At 44.3% G+C, this 24,453-nt stretch overlaps 1 protein-coding gene across 1 annotated transcript in view; it reads right to left on the reverse strand.

The window, feature by feature from the left end:
* The window catches only part of LOC138268010 (disintegrin and metalloproteinase domain-containing protein 10-like), a 148,243-nt gene that overhangs the window by 108,417 nt on the left and 15,373 nt on the right, over window positions 1-24,453 (reverse strand). The window contains exons 2-4 of the mRNA XM_069217318.1: window positions 12,722-12,872; window positions 5,784-5,902; window positions 3,098-3,256 (exon numbers count right to left, since the gene is read on the reverse strand). Coding sequence (XP_069073419.1) covers window positions 3,098-3,256; window positions 5,784-5,902; window positions 12,722-12,872 — 429 coding nt within the window. The remainder of the gene's footprint in view (window positions 1-3,097; window positions 3,257-5,783; window positions 5,903-12,721; window positions 12,873-24,453) is intronic.

The following is a 24,453-nucleotide window of genomic DNA, read 5'->3' on the forward strand; positions in this document are numbered from 1 at the left end:
TCTGAAGCGCGCATGGCCGGTGGAACAACACCAACTAGCAGCCACTGACCGCCAACCAGAAGGAGTACTTTGTCCAAGCTCCAGGGAACAGCCGATGCAGAGAAAAGAAGAGAGGAAGTTCTGCTTGATGACGTCAGATGTGGCTTATAACCAGTCAGAAGCAAGAAAAGGAGAGTGAATGGTGAAGCCAACAAATATTAAGTATGCTTGGCCTGTGGGCGGGATGTAAGCCCTTTTAAGGTTTTTCTTTATTTATTAAAAACAAAAGACTTAGCAAGCACAGCGCTGTGCAGGCAAACCTAAAAAAGATGAAGAGAAGATCGCAGAGAGAAATGACAGAACAGAAAGATAGCGGAGGGAATGGTTAGAGGAAAAGACGAGCGGAAAGATATGGGGAGAGTGGAAGGAAAGGAAAAGAAAGAAGTCAAATACATAAGTAGAGAGGATAGGATAATGTGTTATACGCAAGAAACAATGTAAGGTGAGAGGAGGATTGTAAGAAGGGCAGGGGGGAACAGTGATATAGGGAATCATGGGTTGAAGTCAAATGTACAAATGTCCTCGATACAGATGGGTAAAGAGATACAGGGGTGAGTGGGGAGTGGTGAGAGGAAAAGGCTGTAACAGCTAGATACAGATGGATAAAGAGATACACAGGTGAGTGGGGGATTGGAAAAGGTATAAGGCAGCTAGCCACAGATGAACAGTGAGATACAGGGGAGAATGGGGGAGGACAAAAGGCGTAAAGCAGCTCGATACGGATGGGCAGCGAACCAGAGGAGAGAGCGTGAAAGGTGGAAAGCAGAAATATATTGATGGATTGGGAGATAGAGGGGTGAGTGGGAGAGAACAAATTGTGTAACGCAGCTCATGAGCGAGTGTGAGCGCAAAAGGTGTGAAGCAAATGGATAACAGTGGGTATCAGGATACAGTGGAAAGCGCGGCGCGTGAAAGGTGTAACGCAGTGAGATACATATGGGTGGCGAGATACAGAGGTGAACAGGGGAGAATGAGAGGTGTAACGCAGCTGGATACACATGGATACTGATGTATAAGACTGAGTGAAAGGCGTAAAGCAGCTAGACACCGATTAATACTGAGATACGGGTGAGAACATAGAAAAGTGAAGAGAATGGCGTAAAGGAAGGAGAATTAAAAACGTACTAGAGCGCAGCATTAGAAAGAATGAGAAGTGAAGGGCTGGGAGCACTGCAGACCAGACCAGTGCAGGATGGGGAGTTGGGAAGCTCAGCAATGCAGGTGGAAATGGGGGGTGAAAGGTGAAAAGCAGTGATATGAAGAAGTCAGTTAGAGGAGGGTGGAGTGGAGATATATACAGAAACCCCTGAAATACTGGAAGAGTAGGAAAGACTTGGGAACAAGAGATATGCAGAAGGAAAGGGAGAGAGGGGACTGTTGGGAATTATAACCATCAATGGAGAAGGAGGGGGAGAAAAGCAGAGAGACACAAGGGAGTGGTGGAGAGTAAAAGGTGAAAGATTGTGTGAGAGGAAAGACAAGGGAGAGGAGGTGCTGGAGATATCCAAAGTCTGTTGCAGAGGATGAAGAGAATGAATAAGAGGATTGTTATCATTAGCGCAGCGGGCATGCAGGACCCACTGCCATCTAACCATTTGGATGGGGCTGACTCTTCATGGCTTGCGTTAGGATCGATAGCATCCTTGCGGCTCTGAGGGACAGGCGGAGCTGCTATTCCCAGGACAACTGCAGCAGCACCGGCGTGTGACATTCTGTATGCAAAGCCATCTCTCCGCTCCATCAGCATAAAACATCAAAAGTGTGACTGATCATGAGCTCTCACGTCATGGCTCTACTACTGAATATAGCAGCCCTGAATACCTTGATACAAGAATTTCATGGACAACATATCCAACACCAAAATATCGAAAGGTGAGTATATTTATAGAAAGTGTTGATTTTCTATTCCTAACTCCACATCTACTTACTTTGAAGACATATATATATATGGTCGACATACGTATATGCCGAGTTAGATATTAAAAATGTATACTTACCTTTTGATATTTTGGATTCAATATTTCATCCTCAATATTTGTATACCTCAATGCAGGGGCATACAAACTGAAGTACATGCAAAATACAGGTGACGTTTTATCAGCCCCATTAACCTCCAAGCTGTGTCCACGTACTGACAATATTGCTATAAAAATGTAGATATTAGTAAAGGTAAATGTGTACTCGTAAACCCTTGCAATGCTTGCAGCATCTTGCCACTCACCTGCCACCATCAAGAACACCACGTTTTCAACGTACCAACCAAACTGTATATGTCTGAGCTATGTACCACTAAACAAAGTTCTCTGTGCACTGTATCTTTCTGAAATGCTCTTGATACAAGACATGATTACAACCTTGGCGGAGGGGATTACTCTGTCACAAATGTGATAGATATCGTGCCCACTGTGTTTCAAGTTCCATTGAATCCTATGGAACTTGGAATTAGGCGGATGGGCCATCCGGCATGTTTATGATGGAGTAATCCCCTCCGCCAAGGTCATAATCAGGTACTATGTCTATAAATAAATAAATGATTAAAATAAATACGACATAAACACATATATAAATTACTAAATAAATATATGTATACACTGAGTAATGAAGAAAACAAATATTATCATATTCAGAACTTGGGAAAAAGTTGACCTAGAGAACACAGAAATAGGAACTACTTTCATCTTTAAATTTCATTCTATGTGAACCTTAATTTGATATAGTTATTATATTTTGGGTATTGATAAAGAGTGAACATAGCCCAAGAAGGCAACATGGAGTAGCACATAGCAACAGGATACCTTGCCAACAACAGCCTCTAGAGACATCAGCTGTGTTTTGAATGAGAATTTAAGAGAATAAATGTGTTCAAAGTGGATCAAAGCATCACAGTGGGGTGAGACGTGAAACACATGCTTAGTCCAGGTTTGCAAACAAATTGCAAACAGGTGGACTCTGAGACACTTCGCAGCCTGTGGAACTATTAATAAACATTTGTTTGATATGACAATGGGACAGAGCTGTTTATAATTGTTCCAGAAAAAGCGCTTATACCAGTACTTACCAATGTCATTTTCATGATAGATGTATGAGTAAGTGGTATAGTTTCCGCAGACCATATTCCCTTCCTCAGGTTCTACAAAGTAGGTGCCGTTACTTGTTTGGATCGAACCTTCAAAAATGCCATTGATTATCGAACCGGAGCAAACAGACCCAGGTTCATCTACAGCAGTGGAACAAGTGTTAAAAATATCTTTAAAGACTCTCAGTATCAAATACAGAATCTACATACATTTGGATTTAATGATGGTGCATAAAGACTAGACTATTTACAGAATTTGAGGATGAGATTTGTTGGTATTTCCATTTTGATTCAATGTATTTGACTACAACGTGAGGACATCCTGAGAATCTGACATAGATCCACCTCTTGAATTACTATACTGCACCAAGAATGCTTTCTCTCGTAGCCCTTGAGAACTAGGAAAGGTCTCTGGGTTTTCTTGACAGTCAAGGTCTTCCCTGGTGGATATTAAAATACAGCAGCTGCAAATTGTGAATTTTATTTTTATCATATTTTCTGTAGAGATTAAGGGCCAGATGTATGAATCTGGCCCATTGCGATTCGGTAATAGCGAGTTTTAAGAAATCGCAATTACCGACTCGCAAAGGGCCATGTATCACATTTGCGATAAGGTAATTGCGATTTCTAAAAAATCGCAAATGCAATTACCGAATCGCAAATTGCGATACTGGCCCCATTCACAGCTATGGGCCTATTGGCCCATAGCTGCGAATTTTTTGCATTTCCTAAATTGAAATTTCTGAAACAGAAATCGCAATTTGGGAAATGCAAAAGGCCAGGGTGCTGGGGGCCTAAGGACCCCTCTCCTGCACCCCAACTTTTTTTTTTGTCCGTGTAAAGTACGCACGTGCCAAAAGGGCATGTGTGCTTTACATATTAAATTTAAAAATGCAGTTTTACTGCATTTTTAAATTTTGCACCAGGTTACCACCTGGTTGCAGACAATGGTATTTTGCATGTGCAAAATACCATTCTGCGAAAAATCGCAATTTGCGATTTTTTGCAGAATTGCCTTGCGACCTGGATTCGCAAAATCCAGGTCGCAACGCAGAAAATCGCAATTTTTGCGATTTTCATGTTGTGGTCTGCGAATGCCTTTGATGCATTGCAGACCACAATTTTGCACTCGCAAACGGCCGATTTTGCAGTTTGCGAGTGCAAAATCATTTGATACATCTGGCCCTAAATCTTGCACAGTACAATTCCTTATTATAAAAGAAAACAATATAAACATATACATAAATTCAGTATTCAAAATGTATTTTAAAGACCATTACCAAACATATGGTTTAGAGCCACACAACTGTAATTTTCACTTAGCAAGGAAAAACAAATATACACACAGATAATCTAAGATTAGCTGTACCTTCTATAAAAAACATCCATTCTGCTTCTTGCCTGAGAGACAACACATTCTATTGAGGGCATCTATGTTACCTTGGGCCACATGTATGAACACATTTTCCCATAGACACATAAACCCTTTCATACATCTGGCCCCTTCTCCATTAACAGTTTTACATTGAGTTTTTTTGTACATTGGCATATTTATACTACTGTTATATCGTCAGGGGGGCTGCCTTCAACTACAGCCAATATGTTTTAGGTCTTTGGACAACTTGTATCGGCTGAAACAAAAAAGGGAAGTTCTAAAGGCCAAAAAAACTGAACCAAAGATGCTACCAGAAACCAAAACAGATACCAAATGCGTCCAGGAGGAGCTGCAATTTTCTCTGTCATATTTTGTGAGATGTTCCATATGGGAAAAACAGGAATAGTAAAAACAGTTTGTAACTCATGAACTAGAATTTGGACAGGATATATTTTGCTCCTAGAAATGGATAATTACCCCCCCCCCCCCCCTTAATAGACTGGTGCACAGCCACCATGATTGACTGACTCGAGTGCTTGTTTCCTCTGGTGCTTCTTTTCCAGGTTTTTCCCAACTCTGGAAGTTCTTGTTTTTACGGCTCTCAACCAGTTCCCTGAAAATTCCACAAAAATAGTGCCCAGCCAGTGTTGTAGCCCATTGCAGATAGATTAACATACAGTAATGCTGCAAATGAATTAGCAATGCTGCATTCTTAAACACCTTAGACCTTGTTTTCATTATATCATAACCCGTTACTCCTCCGTAGTCTTTGTTCACTGACATGGATGGGATACTTCAGTGATTTAGCTAGACACAGCTTCCAAAGGTATCAGATAAAATACTGCATTAATGGACCCAGGAACAGAGCAACAGGAATCCAAAGGTGCCCCCGCCATATCCGAACCCTAAACCTCAGTGGAGGCAGAGAGACTAGTAGCTTTTCTCAAGTTAACCTATATTCAATTTAAAAGAACATAGAGCAATTACTCCATTCCCGCACAATGTGTATTAGATATACACTAAATAATGGGAAAGCTGAGAGCATTCTCCTCCAGGTATTTATGTATTTGATGAACACAGAGGTGATTTACAAAGAATGAAGAGACATTCTCTATTACCAGATCTATTCATGAGGTCACACAATCTTCTAATTTCCAGGACAGACAGTTCCCTCCTGTACATGTAGGCCATGAGTGGCTAGAGAACAAATTTCTCACAATTTCAAAATGCAATCTGCACAGTATTAAAAAAAAAATCCAAGTGTGGATGAAATGTATACGAATGGAACTGTACCTTGCAGTTCACCGGAGTAGAGAAAAGAAATATCCGAGTGGGAGGTTTGCCCCTTTTCGACTATTTCAAAGGAGTCTGCAAAAACGGTGGTGTCCCGCTTCAAAATCATCTTGAATTTTCTGAAAAGCAGAAAAATGTGGACATGTATTGTAAATAATATACATAGGTATGTGAAATGTTTCCTGTCTTGAACTTCTGTAACTTTTTGAACAAGAGGATGGATAGGCAACAAGTCAGGTGGACAGAGAGATCACAAAAAATATCATTTGAATGATGCACCCTAACTATATTGCGTAGCGGTATGTTGCATGAAACAAATATCACATCCACTGCATTGGCCTCACCGCTATGCCACCAGGTAAGGTGGGTAAGCAGATGCAAATGGCAGAATAGTGCCTTCGTGAAATATGTTTGTAGCTCAATATTGTCGACCTTGATACAGCTCCAAACAGTCCCTTAAACCAGTGGTTCCCAACCTTTTCACTTCTGTGGACCCCCATTTTATCAATACTGGAGCCCGGGGACCCCCACTGAATCATTATTGGAACCGGGGGACCCCCACTGAGTCAATACTGATAGCTGGGACCTAATATTATAAAAAAAATTAAGCTGCCGCGGACCCCCTGACGAGGCTTCGCGGACCCTGATGGGTCCCCGGCCCACAGGTTGGGAACCACTGCCTTAAACAAAGAAAAACATGCGCTAAAAATCAGGTCAATTTTCCACAAACTGAACCAAATGAACACAACCTCTTTCGAAATGTGATCAGCTCATCATATCTACCGATCTAGGTAAATTACCTGAGGTGAACGGAAATTGTAAATCAATTTCGGACAAGTTGTTCAAACTGATCAAACAAATGATACGAACAACTAGTAATGTGGGCATCTGGCAGGGCACTGAGATCCATCGCTCGTCACATGGGATATCCATGGAAACCTGCATGCCATTCTCACCCTGATCATGCCACAGGTTCACCACGCAAATGGCCTGGGCCTAGGAGCTGCTGGTTCTTACTGAACAAGCAGTGCAGTTTCCAACACACTGCAGCACAACTGCTATAACACCTTCACTCAAGGGGATATATTACACTGAGGCGACTGATATCCAGAGGCTCTGCAGTAAGGGACTTTTCATCACGCACTCAGCTTCCCAAGGAAAAGGTCTGCAGTCCCTGTAAGATCCTGAAAGATTAATTCTATACATGTGAAGATATCAGAACACTCCGCTCAAACCTAGCGCCTTGAGTAACCAATCCTTTCCATAAGACATAAGTCATTGGAGGAGCAGCAGTCTCAGAGCAGGTAGCAAAGTCTAGTAAATTCCTTGCATCTAATATATGGAGTACACAAGACCATCTAAAGTTCAGAAAAATAGTTAAGACCTGGCTTTTCCCAGACGAGGATAGAATCACTGATACTGAACTACCCTAGTTTCTCGGCTGCACAAAACTGAGCAACCTTAGCGTCAAATTAAAATGCTTGGCTCCAGTGCCCTCCAGTTCCGAAAGAGGGCCAAGGCGAGTTGCAAGAAGAGCCTCACAATTGGGAACCAACACAGCTGAGTGCAACTACTGCAGGCACTGAAAGGTCTTTACGTCCCTGGTTAGTCTTAATGACAACATCCAGGTAGTCGAAGCAGACTGGAACATACCACCTACCTAAGATGGGACCTGTTGAAAAGATGATACCCGGGAAACCTGAAGTCAGGACAGCCATAGAACACTCCAAAATGTCAGACAACTACCATCGACTCTCGAGAATGATCCACCCAATACTGAGAGGTCAGACTTCCAATGCATGAAGAAACCCGTGACTCGTCACTACGGGCAGCGCTGCACGATCATGTAACCTATGACTACAATGTGAATGGCTGGCCCTTCGATGACTTTAGGATAGTCCATTCTTGCAGGTCTCAGTCTGGTCCATTCACCATTTCAAGACTCAACGGTGTAGAGCACTTAGAAATCTAGTTAATACCGCAACAGCTTGTACCAGGGGTGGCCTCTCATACAGTATACCCCAGTAGATTTCTCACCTCAGCACCTGTGCTTAACTAACTAGCAGACAAACGCACCACCTCTGGTGATGCTCAGCACACCCGCAGGCAGGACACCACCAGACTGCAGGGTGTAAAAAAGAAAAAACAGGGCACCAGACTTTTTCCATCTATGCATCAAGGATCAGGAACAGCATCCTGTATCCTTCAGGACCATCCCAAACCTGCTACAATCTGGGAAAGTGCTGAAGACTCACCTCTTTGAAGAATACCACATCTCAATCCATCAACCACCATCACACAGTTACCTCTGCTAACATCCTGCTTGTCTTTGACCATGTACAGCGCTCCGCTGCCTCTTGGCTAGATTTACGTTATAGAAATACCACATACATACATGTACACCTGCTTCTCCCTGGTCCCCTCCATGATTATAAATAATGATGTTTACTCTGACAACAAGAAAACTAAATGAGTTGATGGATTGGGGATCATGCACACAAAATAAAAATCCTCATAGGGGTCCTGCAGAATAATTAGCACACCCCTCTCTCATTCACTCTTTTCTCACCACATCACTTCAAGCGCTGTGACCCAGGATGCGGTCACTCAAGCACAACAGCGAAACACTTCCCACAGTGTTTCGTTACAGTGGTGTGCTTTGAATTTCATATAACGTGGATATTTCTTAGATGTTTTTTGTTAAGTATCTATTGCTTGTGTCTACCATAATAATCATTTAAATAAAGGAAGGAAATCTGGTCACCTTAGTTCAATTATCATTTGCTTGCTATGGGGTAAAAAAGAGCCAGTACTTTATGTTATGTCATTTTCCATTTATGTAGCCACGGCCACTGGAATTTTGCAATTGTGCAGCTGTGGAGTTTTTTGCATAATTATACATTTGCCGTATCTGCCACATAATCCATCATCTGCCACATAATATGCAGATTTTAACAAAAAAATATTTCTAGCATAAATGGTTCAAAAGTTAATAAAAACGGAGCAACACGTGTTGCCACGCATGGCAAGACGCCCTGCAATGGCTGACTGGTTACCCTTCTGTTGCTCACTGCCGTATTTGTGTGTTAAAATGCTGCTAATGAGGTACAACCAATGGTTAATTTGTGCGTGTTGTTTCCGGTGCTGAGAACTGGCACTTATTTTTGAGGGCTGGCTCTTATTCTTCTGCCCCAAGTATTTGCTGCGAGGAAAAGACACATATGGGAAAGACGGAGGAAGGGAAAAACGAAAAAGCGTCACAATGTGAGAAAGCAGAAAGCTGCAAGAGTAAGCTGAAGGGGCAGAGAGTGGCTGTAAATGGCTTGAAGAGGCCCGAGATGGCTTCAGGATCACGCTGCCTCATTACTCCGTGCTCCCATATTTAATTGCAGCAGCCGCATATTTGAGAGGAAGGCTTTGCGCACCGGCACATTTTTATTTACAAATTAAGCACTGGGTGCAACCAATGCTCCCACGGTGTCGTCAAGTGTAGAAATTATATAATAAGGAAGTAAAATGTTCTGTATTACGCTGCATAATTTGCCTTTTCTAGCAGCATAAGTTACTCAACCCCACTTCATCATTTGCCCCCCCCCCCCGCCGCATAATTCCAGCGGCCCTGCATACAGCACATGTGCATAGCACAGAACAGCCACTAGAGTGGCCTTGTAGCGCTCGAACGGTTGCAGGTGGCCCTGGCTAATCACTGGAATTGCGCTGGTTTTAGCAGGCGCTATATGGATCCAGTTACAATACGATGGACCGGACGTGGCGCGTGGCCTGTTTTTAACAGTGCGGCGGTGATACAACTGGTTAGGCGATAGGTTATTAGGGAGTCCTATGAACCGATAAACCTGTATGAATGTGGATCGATGCTTTGAGAAGCATTATACTCTTGTAAAGGAAACTATTATTATGTAAATACAGTGTTATTTTTTTATAAATGTATTTTTTATAAACGTTTTCTAAAAATAACTATTCAAATTCATTCCTTATATAATTGTCTAATTCACATGGATGGCCAAAGACCTGTCTGTGTACATCTCTTCGACGCTACAACATTGAAAACACTATCTATCCCACCTTCGATCTTGGGAAGGTTAGAGTTCCCCAAATATTTTAAACAAGTTTTGAATCTTGTTTTCAGCTGTTGAGGTAAACACTAAGAACACGACGCATTGTCAATTTTTGGGTGCGTAATGGCGCCGTTTTGCAGAGTTGACTCGGTGCTTCGAGGACTCGTCGGGGATATGAAGCGCTATATGAATGCAGCCATGAAACATGCCACCGGGGCGGCCATCTCATTTGCCGCTGTCCTTGCAGAAATATTTCCCAGGATGCTCCTAGCGCAGGAGGGCGCCCTCCGGGGAGGGGTCCCTCTCACCCCTCCACCTGCTGGGCAGAATAGCCTCAAGTCAACTAGTTGTGAAAAGCGGTCGTTAGCGGTCGTGAATAGCTTTAAAAATGGTTCATTCTCGTGTGTAAATTTCGGCCGCCGGACAATAAAATTCAATACAGCTCCTTGAAGGCGCACTTCAGCTCCTCGGCTCCCAAGAAAGGGGTGACAATGGGACTGGCTGGGGGTGATAATGAGCAAGGAGGTGCCCCGACGCCTTAGTTGTGGGCGCCAAACATTCCTGTCATCGAGCTGCCGACTTTAAACTGGAGAACCGGGAGAGTCTCGGCGTGTGGGCGACAACCTGTGATTCTGGGCATATCTCTAAACTCCCCGGGCATAAAAAATAAATCCAACTAACCTTCTGTAATGTATCTGGTGCTCACGTCAAGCATCCCAATACCTTCCAGTCCAGTTCCGCTTTATAAAAACTGTGTGTGGGTGGGGGGATAGCGCTTACTACCGTGACGAGGCATTGAAGCGCTTTACACCGGGCGCTTCGCTGCTCCGGAACCAGAGGTTACAGATTCATGGAGTGGCTATAGTTGGTTATTAGGATTAGTCTTGCGCTCTCAATGAAAGCATTGGACATTGAGTTATGTTCGGGCCTGGAGGGGGCGCCTTTAGACACAGGTACACGGTCTGCGTCAGGCACCGAAACCAGTGTTCGTAGTGCTTAGAACCGGGGTCTCGTTTAAAACACACCCCGCTGTGCTGAATCCCAGCTTTACATTCCGGTGTCGTTGTCCTGCTCATGCTATTATAAAAACTAAATTACGAGTACCAGAGTGCAACGCGGGAAAACTTGAAGCTATCGAATTGTTCAGGCATGGACCCGGGGAATCTGAGGTTTGTGCCACACTATGGCAGAGATACCTGAGAAATGCTAAGATAGACTCAGGCTCACATAAAAAAATGTTCATTATAAATACGCAAAAGCTTCCCTTAGCATTACTACTGCAAGCTGCTTATGGGTGCCACTGTCTAGGCGCAGGGCCGATAATCAGGGCCACTATGCTACTGCTGTGGCAGCCTTTCCCACATAATTATGATTCTGGAGAGTGTGCTTGTTTCTTGGGCATCTGGTCCGGTCTGGAATACTTTGCCACTTATGGCAGACTAATTTGGAATATTGTGTCCGGTTGTGAACTCAGATCAGGCATTCTGTGTTGAAGCCATATCTAAATTATTTTCTACACACCTGTGCTACTAGTTCAAGACACCGCATCTAAATATTGTGTTTCACTCTGGAGGATTTGTGTGGTAAAATGCATTGAGTTTTTGGGGCTACATCTGAGAACATTGTTCATTTTGAAGGGTCGCAAAGCGCCTCTCTGCACATTTATGCATGGACGTCATGTGGGGGTCGAGGATTTTATCCTGCTATTTCTCCGACCGGAAGCTTTCATCTGCACGGTTCCTCATTGTGGGAACAGCTACCAGCCAGCCCAGGCTACATATTAAGGTGGCGTGCACCGTTTTAGGCTGGTCATATTGATACAAATATGGATGCCATTACTTTTAACCAAGATGAGGTCCTTGAATTATCCATCTTGTAACAACAACCATTCCCCAGGTCATTGTTTGTCCTGATGAGACCCTGGTACGAAAGGTTAGGGTCGAAACGTCTGCGACAGTCTAATGAGACAGATCTCTCTTGTGTCTTGAATGAAGAAAAATTACTGTATTGACAAATGTATCCAAATTCCAATAAAAGGATGTCTTTATGAGATATACCAGAGACTATATAAATACAAGCAATTCCTTGAGTGCCTTTTGATGTGGTGTCTGGTTTCACTTGGGGTGCACTTTTTCTCACTATACTGCTTTGCAGTTTGATGCACAAAGGATATTCTATGTCATGGTTATGCTTTCTCATAATAATAAAAATTTGTGTTGTTAAGCATGTTTGGGTACTGGTTTTAGTGGACCAATTTAGGATGTTTATGACAGATAATTTACCGTCTTTATTTAAAAATTGCGGGATGATTAAGTCAGTAGCAAGATATTTTTCTGCTAGAATATAAAAAATTGATTTAAAGTGAATTTTATGTGAATATGTGCTTTGTTACAATGGAATTTGATGGCATGGGAGGACCAAATCATGCAGCAGGGTTGACTAAATTATGTGGCAAGAAAAGAGAAATTAAGTGGCACAATCCAGCACATTTTATGAATAGTATTGCTTAATAATTTTGACATTTTACCTAGGTTAAACTTGTCTGGGGAAAGATCTTACCTCATTAATAGTAGTTTAAGACACAAATAGCGCAATCAGCAAAAGAATGTGGACCAGTCAGCCTTTGCACTGACCGTCCACTGTGCAGCAACACGTGTGTCAATATTTATAAGAAGTTTTTATACATATGAGTTAGAAATAAAATGTGTTTTTTGTAAAATCCACAGATTATACAGCATATGATGGATTATATAGTAATGAGGCAAATCAACATATATGTGGGAAATGCCACTTCAGCAAAATCGCATAATTCCAGTGACCCAGACCAATGTTGATGAAAAACTGATCATATATGAAGCATACCTGTGATAAGCATAAAACTCCAGTGGAACCAGCGCATCGTGCTCTTCAGTGGCGCGCCTGGCTCGTTGGTGGTTTTGATGTAAAACCTCTCTGTCGTAGGACAGCATTTCATAGTATCTTAAAAATGGTTTAGAAACATCAGCATTAAATCCTGCAAAAGTGAAAAAGTACAATTTTATTAGAAATACTTTTTTATGTTTTACTTCATTTATTAGTACATTTCACAATATTTTCCCCCAAAAGAATTCACGAAAAATATTTATTAGTAATATTTTTGTGCTCATTTTATTGCTTTAGAAATTTGCAAATGTGGAATTCTGTATCCGTTTATTAGGCTACTTATTGGCTGCCACTGGAATTGTGTGGAAAGGGAGGACCAAATTATACAGCAAGAAAAGTCCAATTGTTTGGCATAATGCAGCATATTTTGCGTTAGTATTACCTCCTTTTTTGCCATTTTGACACGTTAATGCTGTAGGGGGCGAAGGTTTCACCCAATAAGTACCACTGTGATACTCAAAGAAATAAGAAACAGGAAATTGGCCATCAGCGTTTGTAAAGGGCCTTCCACAGCGCAGTAACACGCGTTGCAGTGTTTCACGTAACTTTTGATTCATTTGAGCTAGAAACAATTTTTTGTTGCTATATTTGCATATTACGCAACAGAAGATGGATTATGTAGTAATGTGGTAAATTCATAATTTGGAGAAAAAATGGCAAAGGCAAAAGTCACCTAATTCCACTGGCCCAGGACATTGGGGCAACCGGTAAGTCTTTTTTAGGTCAAGCGTGCAAGGGCTCTGACGTGCTGTAATCTCCCTAGGCTTTTTACCACACCCGCCCCACGCCCATCACAATCACTTGGTCGTGGGTTTCAAAAATCCTTTGTTATCATTGGTAGATGCTTTTCGTTTGTCCTTCCTTGGGGCAGTTTTGTCACCACCTTGGCCATCACCCTTGTTACATGGATGATTGCACGTTTGCTGATACGTTTGACTGTGAGCAAACTTCTTTTCGTATCTCTCTTTCGCGCCCATGGCGGCCATGGCACTTTGAATCGGGTCGCTTATGTCAACTGTTTTACTTTTCATTTTCAATTTATGTGGCAAGAAAAGTCCAGTTAGAAATTGCAAATGCTTGCTATCCATTCTATCGCTATTGTGTCATGCACATATTCTGCCCACTACAGTTTACAGCATGGGGCAATGGGTCAGGCTACTTCATCCCCTGGCTAAGAGTGGTGCCATTCTGCCCTCTCACATGGGACAGATCTGAATACACGGCCATTCATCTCCGTCTCAAAGACTTCAATAGCAATCTGTAGCAATTTGTTTTTTAAACTGCCGAGTGCCTGGCAGTTTCCAAAACAATACTGTTTTACAAAAACCACAACAAAACAAGCATCCAAAGATGTCAAACAGCTGACACCTATCCCGGATCCATTGGTTTTTCTCAATTTTTGATATTACACGAGCTCATACGGGTTTAAAATGTATAAGTCACTTCCAGCCAATGCTTTATGGGCCCAGTCATCATAGACCTAAAGGACAGTTTTCTTTTTACTTAGCAATACTCTTCATAGAGAAAAACTGATTATGTACAGATCCATTCAAAAGAAACCCAGGGGCTACAAGAGTTTTTCTGGTTCTCTGTGTATTATCAAATTACATTAAAAATCACAAAAAATCTTTTATTTTTTACCCTGGGGACAGGTAGAGCTCCAGCATCATTTTTTTTTTTTTTAGTACTCAAAAATTCTGCTTCATTCCTGCAAAAATTATAAAGAGCGCAGAATATCAACCAAGCACTTCATCGACATTAATGAAACCAGTGGGCCTGCATTCCAATGCAGGTGACAGCACATAACCACTTTGTCTGTTCTTGGGTTTGTGTGTCATCTTGGGGTTCATTCACAAGAAGATTATGAATTGTATGAAATATCTTTTCACACTATAACTGTTTTAGGTGTCGGAAAAGTCATAAGAGGGGTTCTGGACCCTTCCTGAAATGCAAACAAGAGCGGGTGAGAAACAGATGTTCCCATAAGTTCAATGCATCACAATTTAATGTATCAGTGGTTTGTGCCCACCATTTCAGTTGCAAATCTTTGAAAAATTATTATTATCTCTCCAATTGTATTGGTAACTGACCAGCAAAGGTAAAGCGGTCACTGTTGGAATGCTTTTCCCCAGGACAGTTTCCCCTTTTGCAATCCTGTTGGATGACCAGGTGCAGTGCTTAATTTGAGCAGGTGGTTTCCTGTGCTAGGCACCTCCACTTAATTGTCAACACAGGCATTTACGACAGGTGCCACATGATGGCGCTGTTTGGGTAATTTAAGGATAAGCAGAACAGCAATTGATAATTATTTAAATGTGCATTTTTAACAATTAATACCGGCCGCAAAGCCATTCATATAGAATTCGGGGGGCCTGGAGCACTTTAAATGATCACACTTGTAGCAGTGCCATGGTTACTAGTTGTGTAGGTACTGTCATTGGAGCGACAGCAGTGGTAATTGGTGGCGCAACCTGTAATGGCCTCCTGAGGAGGGCCCTGGCAATTTTTTTTTTAAATATAAATTAAGCACTGGGCAGAGGGCAGCGGGGGGAAAACAGGATGCTACTGCTTGCTCCCTTGGATAACTTTGTTCAAAAGAAAGGGGTCCCTGACAGGGTAAGGAGAGACACCCAGGGAACAGTACATAAAGTAAAACACATGTATCTCTCCTATAAAGTTCAAAACATATCAAATATTGTAACTATACATAACTAATGAAAAATCAATATTTTATTCAACAAAATATAAACTTAAGCACACAAAATATAGAAAAACATGAATAAACAATTGTTTATTCATGTTTTTCTATATTTTGTGTGATTAAGTTTATATTTTGTTGAATAAAATATAGATTTTTTCCATTAATTATGTATAGTTACAATATTTGATATGTTTTGATCTTTATAGGAGAGATACGTGTGTTTTACTTTATACCTTGGATAACTTCCCAATATGGAAAACATTTCCTGTTTTCAAAGAAAAAAACAAGCAGCTCGACTCTCTTTAATGAACAGGATATGCTTTAACAAAATATCTGCCATCTGAAAAGCGAATGCAGAGGTGTTGGTCTGCTGTCCCTTGCAGGCCTCCGTACCTGCATTATCAGCTCTTTACTGTGGGTTGCAAATCGTGGCCAGCCTAATTGCTTCAGTTCCCAGTAGGAAGACCCAGGTAGCCATGGCGCTGAAGCTATCTATGAATACATCACTCATGCCTGCCACTCTCTAGAGACTAGAAAGTGGAGATTAAAGAGCAACTGCTAAAGCACAGGAAAAATATACTACTGAACTATACATGTATTGTGATTAATTGTGATTTTATTGCGAACATTTAAACCCCGAGGAGTTATGTACTGGAAGTGTTCCTGTCTCCATGAAACATTATTCCGCGTCGGTTGGTATTCGTTGAGCAGAGTGTTTTGCAAACCCTTAAGAATTGGCAATTTGAGATGCAGCCTATTAGCAGGGCCGCTGGAATTATGTGGTGGGGTAAAAAAAAATTATACGGCTGGGTTGACTAAGTTATGTTGGACGAAAAAAGTGCAAACGTTTGGAATGTGTGGTCACTGGCTTTTCCCTGAGTAGGAGGGGAGGTGAAAGAGATACCCTTAAATATGAGGTGGCATCAATGCGGAATGGTATTGCAGAGACGGGGATCCCTTTGCTGGACCTTTGATGGTTAATGGTTCTCCTATTAAAACTCAACAAAAAAGCTTGAAAAGTGTATGTTTTTCAGTATGTTCGCTATACTCTGACATCTGATCTTCACTCCCCATCCTGTAATCTCCAGAGGATGTCAGGCCTATGTAATGTACCTTGAAATAGCTCCCAGCATCTTCGCTCTCTGGCTCCCCCTCCAGGGACCAGCAGTGATGACAGTGACACCAGCTGTGCGCCAGGAGTGAGGCCTACTCACACAAGCAATGCTTGTAACAATGTCACATGCACTTGGTATAGCGCACGACTCACTCCCGAAGGAGGATCTTAGGACTGTGCAAAACAGGCCTAGAGCTAACTTTAGGGTTCACGTTGAGCAGCCATGTCTTTAACAGCTTCTTGAACTTTGCAAACTCGGTTCAGGGGCGGATGTGAAGAGGCAGTTTGTTCGAGTAATATGGAGCCTAGTAAGAAAAGGATCAGCCACCATGTCTGGAGGTGCGCACGCGTGGAGTCTGGAGAAGCGCTTTACTTGTGGACCTAAGCAGTCTGGAAGGCCGCTAGTGACAGAGTTTAGAGTATAGGTAGGTAGGAAGGGCCTTATATAATGCCTTCGGGGGCAGGCAGCCACGTGGCTAATGCTTGGTTACAATACACCCATGTAGGCCCTTGACCCAGTCTCACCTTCTTTCTTGAAAAAAATGCCATGTTTGTCAATTGTATCTGTTTTCCACAAGACCACAGATGTTCTTGAATATCAGACTTTTCAGGCCATTTCCACCTACTCTGGACCAAACTGTGGTTTGGCGAAGGAGAGAGTCCATGCTCCACATCGCACTTAAGCAGTTTACAGGTTTTTAGTAACTGAGTAGTTGTTCTTGAAAATGAGGGTTTCTGAATGCGGATCCATTTCTCAAATGGAAAAAATAAAGAAATTGTAGGAAGTTGGCTCTGTATGTGCTATTTCAAAGTAAGGAATAGCATGCACAGAGTCCAAGGGTTCCCCTTAGAGGTAAAATAGTGGTAAAAAGAGATAATACTAATGCTCTATTTTGTGGTAGTGTGGTCGAGCAGTAGGCTTATCCAAGGAGTAGTGTTAAGCATTTGTTGTACATACACATAGACAATAAATGAGGTACACACACTCAGAGACAAATCCAGTCAATAGGTTTTGTTATAGAAAAATATCTTTTCTTAGTTTATTTTAAGAACCACAGGTTCAAATTTAACATGTAATATCTTGTTTGAAAGGTATTGCAGGTAAGTACATTAGGAACTTTGAATCATTTCAATTGCATGTATACTTTTCAAGTTATTCACAAATAGCTATTTCAAAAGTGGACACAGTGCAATTTTCACAGTTCCTGGGGGAGGTAAGTTTTTGTTAGTTTTACCAGGTAAGTAAGACACTTACAGGGTTCAGTTCTTGGTCCAAGGTAGCCCACCGTTGGGGGTTCAGAGCAACCCCAAAGTTACCACACCAGCAGCTCAGGGCCGGTCAGGTGCAGAGTTCAAAGTGGTGCCCAAAACGCCTAGGCTATAATGGAGAGAAGGGGGTGCCCCGGTTCCGGTCTGCTTGCAGGTAAGTACCCACGTCTTCGGAGGGCAGACCAGGGGGGTTTTGTAGGGCACCGGGGGGGACACAAGCCCACACAGAAATTTCACCCTCAGCGGCGCGGGGGCGGCCGGGTGCAGTGTTAGAACAAGCGTCGGGTTCGCAATGTTAGTCAATGAGAGATCAAGGGATCTCTTCAGCGCTGCAGGCAGGCAAGGGGGGCTTCCTCGGGGAAACCTCCACTTGGGCAAGGGAGAGGGACTCCTGGGGGTCACTTCTGCAGTGAAAGTCCGGTCCTTCAGGTCCTGGGGGCTGCGGGTGCAGGGTCTTTTCCAGGCGTCGGGACTTAGGTTTCAGAGAGTCGCGGTCAGGGGAAGCCTCGGGATTCCCTCTGCAGGCGGCGCTGTGGGGGCTCAGGGGGGACAGGTTTTGGTACTCACAGTCGTAGAGTAGTCCGGGGGTCCTCCCTGAGGTGTTGGTTCTCCACCAGCCGAGTCGGGGTCGCCGGGTGCAGTGTTGCAAGTCTCACGCTTCTTGCGGGGAGATTGCAGGGTTCTTTAAAGCTGCTCCTTTGGATAAAGTTGCAGTCTTTTTGGAGCAGGTCCGCTGTCCTCAGGAGTTTCTTGTCGTCGTCGAAGCAGGGCAGTCCTCAGAGGAGGCAGAGGTCGCTGGTCCCTTTGGAAGGCGTCGCTGGAGAAGAGTTCTTTGGAAGGCAGGAGACAGGCCGGTGAGTTTCTGGAGCCAAGGCAGTTGTTGTCTTCTGGTCTTCCTCTGCAGGGGTTTTCAGCTAGGCAGTCCTTCTTCTTGTTGTTGCAGGAATCTAATTTTCTAGGGTTCAGGGTAGCCCTTAAATACTAAATTTAAGGGCGTGTTTAGGTCTGGGGGGTTAGTAGCCAATGGCTACTAGCCCTGAGGGTGGGTACACCCTCTTTGTGCCTCCTCCCAAGGGGAGGGGGTCACAATCCTAACCCTATTGGGCGAATCCTCCATCTGCAAGATGGAGGATTTCTAAAAGTTAGAGTCACTTCAGCTCAGGACACCTTAGGGGCTGTCCTGACTGGCCAGTGACTCCTCCTTGTTGCTTTCTTTGTTCCCTCCAGCCTTGCCGCCAAAAGTGGGGGCCGTGGCCGGAGGGGGCGGGCAACTCCACTAAGCTGGAGTGCCCTGCTGGGCTGTGACAAAGGGGTGAGCCTTTGAGGCTCACCGCCAGGTGTTACAGCTCCTGCCTGGGGGAGGTGTTAGCATCTCCACCCAGTGCAGGCTTTGTTACTGGCCTCAGAGTGACAAAGGCACTCTCCCCATGGGGCCAGCAACATGTCTCTAGTGTGGCAGGCTTCTGGAACTAGTCAGCCTACACAGACAGTCGGTTAAGTTTCAGGGGGCACCTCTAAGGTGCCCTCTGTGGTGTATTTTACAATAAAATGTACACTGGCATCAGTGTGCATTTATTGTGCTGAGAAGTTTGATACCAAACTTCCCAGTTTTCAGTGTAGCCATTATGGTGCTGTGGAGTTCGTGTTTGACAAACTCCCAGACCATATACTCTTATGGCTACCCTGCACTTACAATGTCTAAGGTTTTGTTTAGACACTGTAGGGGTACCATGCTCATGCACTGGTACCCTCACCTATGGTATAGTGCACCCTGCCTTAGGGCTGTAAGGCCTGCTAGAGGGGTGTCTTACCTATACTGCATAGGCAGTGAGAGGCTGGCATGGCACCCTGAGGGGAGTGCCATGTCGACTTGCTCGTTTTGTTCTCACTAGCACACACAAGCTGGCAAGCAGTGTGTCTGCGGTGAGTGAGAGGTCTCCAGGGTGGCATAAGACATGCTGCAGCCCTTAGAGACCTTCCTTGGCATCAGGGCCCTTGGTACTAGAAGTACCAGTTACAAGGGACTTATCTGGATGCCAGGGTCTGCCAATTGTGGATACAAAAGTACAGGTTAGGGAAAGAACACTGGTGCTGGGGCCTGGTTAGCAGGCCTCAGCACACTTTCAATTGTAAACATAGCATCAGCAAAGGCAAAAAGTCAGGGGGCAACCATGCCAAGGAGGCATTTCCTTACACAACCCCCCCCCAAACGAAAGAGGATGAGACTAACCTTTCCCAAGAGAGTCTTCATTTTCTAAGTGGAAGAACCTGGAAAGGCCATCTGCATTGGCATGGGCAGTCCCAGGTCTGTGTTCCACTATAAAGTCCATTCCCTGTAGGGAGATGGACCACCTCAACAGTTTAGGATTTTCACCTTTCATTTGCATCAGCCATTTGAGAGGTCTGTGGTCAGTTTGAACTAGGAAGTGAGTCCCAAAGAGGTATGGTCTCAGCTTCTTCAGGGACCAAACCACAGCAAAGGCCTCCCTCTCAATGGCACTCCAACGCTGCTCCCTGGGGAGTAACCTCCTGCTAATGAAAGCAACAGGCTGGTCAAGGCCATCATCATTTGTTTGGGACAAAACTGCCCCTATCCCATGTTCAGAGGCATCTGTCTGCACAATGAACTGCTTAGAATAATCTGGAGCTTTTAGAACTGGTGCTGAGCACATTGCTTGTTTCAGGGTGTCAAAGGCCTGTTGGCATTCCACAGTCCAGTTCACTTTCTTGGGCATTTTCTTGGAGGTGAGTTCAGTGAGGGCTGTCACAATGGATCCATATCCCTTCACAAACCTCCTGTAGTACCCAGTCAAGCCAAGGAATGCCCTGACTTGAGTCTGGGTTTTTGGAGCTACCCAGTCCAGAATAGTCTGGATCTTGGGTTGGAGTGGCTGAACTTGGCCTCCACCTACAAGGTGTCCCAAGTAAACCACAGTTCCCTGCCCTATCTGGCATTTGGATGCCTTGATAGAGAGGCCTGCAGATTGCAGAGCCTTCAAAACCTTCTTCAGGTGGACCAGGTGATCCTGCCAGGTGGAGCTAAAGACAGCAATATCATCAAGATAAGCTGTGCTAAAGGACTCCAAGCCAGCAAGGACTTGATTCACCAACCTTTGGAAGGTGGCAGGGGCATTCTTTAAACCAAAGGGCATAACAGTAAACTGATAATGCCCATCAGGTGTGGAGAATGCTGTTTTCTCTTTTGCTCCAGGTGCCATTTTTATTTGCCAGTACCCTGCTGTCAAGTCAAAGGTACTTAAGAATTTGGCAGCACCTAATTTATCTATGAGCTCATCAGCTCTAGGAATTGGATGAGCATCTGTCTTGGTGACAGAATTGAGCCCTCTGTAGTCCACACAAAACCTCATCTCTTTCTTTCCATCTTTGGTGTGAGGTTTGGGGACTAAGACCACTGGGCTAGCCCAGGGGCTGTCAGAGCGCTCAATTACTCCCAATTCCAGCATCTTGTGGACTTCCACCTTGATGCTTTCCTTAACATGGTCAGACTGTCTAAAGATTTAGTTTTTGACAGGCATGCTGTCTCCTGTGTCCACATCATGGGTACACAGGTGTGTCTGACCAGGGGTTAAGGAGAAGAGTTCAGGAAACTGTTGTAGAACTCTCCTACAATCAGCTTGCTGTTGGCCAGAGAGGGTGTCTGAGTAGATCACTCCATCTACTGAGCCATCTTTTGGGTCTGATGATAGAAGATCAGGGAGAGGTTCACTCTCTGCCTCCTGATCCTCATCTGTTACCATCAACAGATTTACATCAGCCCTGTCGTGGAAGAGCTTAAGGCGGTTCACATGGATCACCCTCTTGGGGCTCCTGCTTGTGCCCAGGTCCACCAGGTAGGTGACCTGACTCTTCCTTTCTAGCACTGGGTAAGGGCCACTCCATTTGTCCTGGAGTGCCCTGGGAGCCACAGGCTCCGGAACCCAGACTTTCTGCCCTGGTTGGAACTCAACCAGTGCAGCCTTTTGGTCATACCAAAACTTCTGGAGCTGTTGGCTGGCCTCAAGGTTTTTGGTTGCCTTTTCCATGTACTCTGCCATTCTAGAGCGAAGGCCAAGTACATAGTCCACTATGTCTTGTTTAGGCTCATGAAGAGGTCTCTCCCAGCCTTCTTTAACAAGAGCAAGTGGTCCCCTTACAGGGTGACCAAACAGAAGTTCAAAGGGTGAGAATCCTACTCCCTTCTGTGGCACCTCTCTGTAAGCAAAAAGCAGACATGGCAAGAGGACATCCCATCTCCTTTTGAGTTTTTCTGGGAGCCCCATGATCATGCCTTTTAATGTCTTGTTGAATCTCTCAACCAAGCCATTAGTTTGTGGATGGTATGGTGTAGTGAATTTGTAAGTCACTCCACACTCATTCCACATGTGTTTTAGGTATGCTGACATGAAGTTGGTACCTCTGTCAGACACCACCTCCTTAGGGAAACCCACTCTGGTAAAGATACCAATGAGGGCCTTGGCTACTGCAGGGGCAGTAGTCGACCTAAGGGGAATAGCTTCAGGATACCTAGTAGCATGATCCACTACTACTAGGATGTACATATTTCCTGAGGCTGTGGGAGGTTCCAGTGGACCAACTATGTCCACACCCACTCTTTCAAAGGGGACCCCCACCACTGGAAGTGGAATGAGGGGGGCCTTTGGGTGCCCACCTGTCTTACCACTGGATTGACAGGTGGGGCAGGAGAGGCAAAACTCCTTAACCTTCTGGGACATATTGGGCCAGTAGAAGTGGTTGACTAACCTCTCCCACGTCTTGGTTTGTCCCAAATGCCCAGCAAGGGGAATATCATGGGCTAAGGTCAGAATAAACTCTCTGAACGACTGAGGCACTACCACTCTCCTAGTGGCACCAGGTTTGGGGTCTCTGGCCTCAGTGTACAGGAGTCCATCTTCCCAATAGACCCTATGTGTTCCATTTTTCTTGCCCTTGGACTCTTCAGCAGCTTGCTGCCTAAGGCCTTCAAGAGAGGGACAGGTTTCTTGTCCCTTACACAGCTCCTCCCTTGAGGGTCCCCCTGGGCCTAAGAGCTCAACCTGATAAGGTTCAAGCTCCAAAGGCTCAGTTCCCTCAGAGGGCAGAACTTCTTCCTGAGAAGAGAGGTTCTCTTTTTCTGACTGTGTTGCAGTTGGTTTCCCAACTGACTTTCCTTTTCTCTTGGTAGGCTGGGCCATTTTTCCAGACTCCAGCTCTACTTTTTCACCCTGTGCCTTGCATTGTGCTCTTGTTTTTACACACACCAGTTCAGGGATACCCAGCATGGCTGCATGGGTTTTTAGTTCTACCTCAGCCCATGCTGAGGACTCCAGGTCATTTCCAAGCAGACAGTCTACTGGGATGTTTGAGGAGACCACCACCTGTTTCAGGCCATTGACCCCTCCCCATTCTAAAGTTACCATTGCCATGGGATGTGCTTTAGTTTGATTGTCAGCATTGGTGACTGTATAAGTTTTTCCAGTCAGGTATTGGCCAGGGGAAACCAGTTTCTCTGTCACCATGGTGACACTGGCACCTGTATCCCTCAGGCCCTCTACACTTGTCCCATTAATAAAGAGCTGCTGCCTGTATTTTTGCATGTTAGGCGGCCAGGCAGCTAGTGTGGCTAAATCCACCCCACCCTCAGAGACTAGAGTAGCTTCAGTGTGGACCCTGATTTGCTCTGGGCACACTGTTGATCCCACTTGGAGACTAGCCATTCCAGTGTTACCTGGATTGGAGTTTGGAGTGGAACTTTTCTTGGGACAGGCCTTGTCTCCAGTTTGGTGTCCAGACTGACTACAGTTTCGACACCAGGCCTTTTTGGGATCAAAGTTTTTACCCTTGTACCCAGGATTGTTTTGTGAAGAGGCTCTGGGCCCACCCTCCTGTGCAGGTTTTTGGGGGCCTGTAGAAGACTCTTTACTATTTTTAGTTTTGGCTGTCTCACCACCTTTCCCCTGGGGAGGTTTTGTGACCCCTTTCTTTTGGTCACCCAGTGTGGAAGTTTTGGACACCCTTGTCTTGACCCAATGGTCCGCCTTCTTTCCCAATTCTTGGGGAGAAATTGGTCCTAGGTCTACCAGATGCTGATGCAGTTTATCATTGAAACAATTACTTAACAGGTGTTCTTTCACAAATAAATTGTACAGCCCATCATAATTACTTACACCACTGCCTTGAATCCAACCATCTAGTGTTTTTACTGAGTAGTCTACAAAGTCAACCCAGGTCTGGCTCGAGGATTTTTGAGCCCCCCTGAATCTAATCCTATACTCCTCAGTGGAGAATCCAAAGCCCTCAATCAGGGTACCCTTCATGAGGTCATAAGATTCTGCATCTTTTCCAGAGAGTGTGAGGAGTCTATCCCTACACTTTCCTGTGAACATTTCCCAAAGGAGAGCACCCCAGTGAGATCTGTTCACTTTTCTGGTTACACAAGCCCTCTCAAAAGCTGTGAACCATTTGGTGATGTCATCACCATCTTCATATTTAGTTACAATCCCTTTAGGGATTTTCAACATGTCAGGAGAATCTCTGACCCTATTTATGTTGCTGCCACCATTGATGGGTCCTAGGCCCATCTCTTGTCTT

This window comes from Pleurodeles waltl, chromosome 12 (assembly GCF_031143425.1).
Source record: "Pleurodeles waltl isolate 20211129_DDA chromosome 12, aPleWal1.hap1.20221129, whole genome shotgun sequence".
NCBI classification, from domain to species: domain Eukaryota; kingdom Metazoa; phylum Chordata; class Amphibia; order Caudata; family Salamandridae; genus Pleurodeles; species Pleurodeles waltl.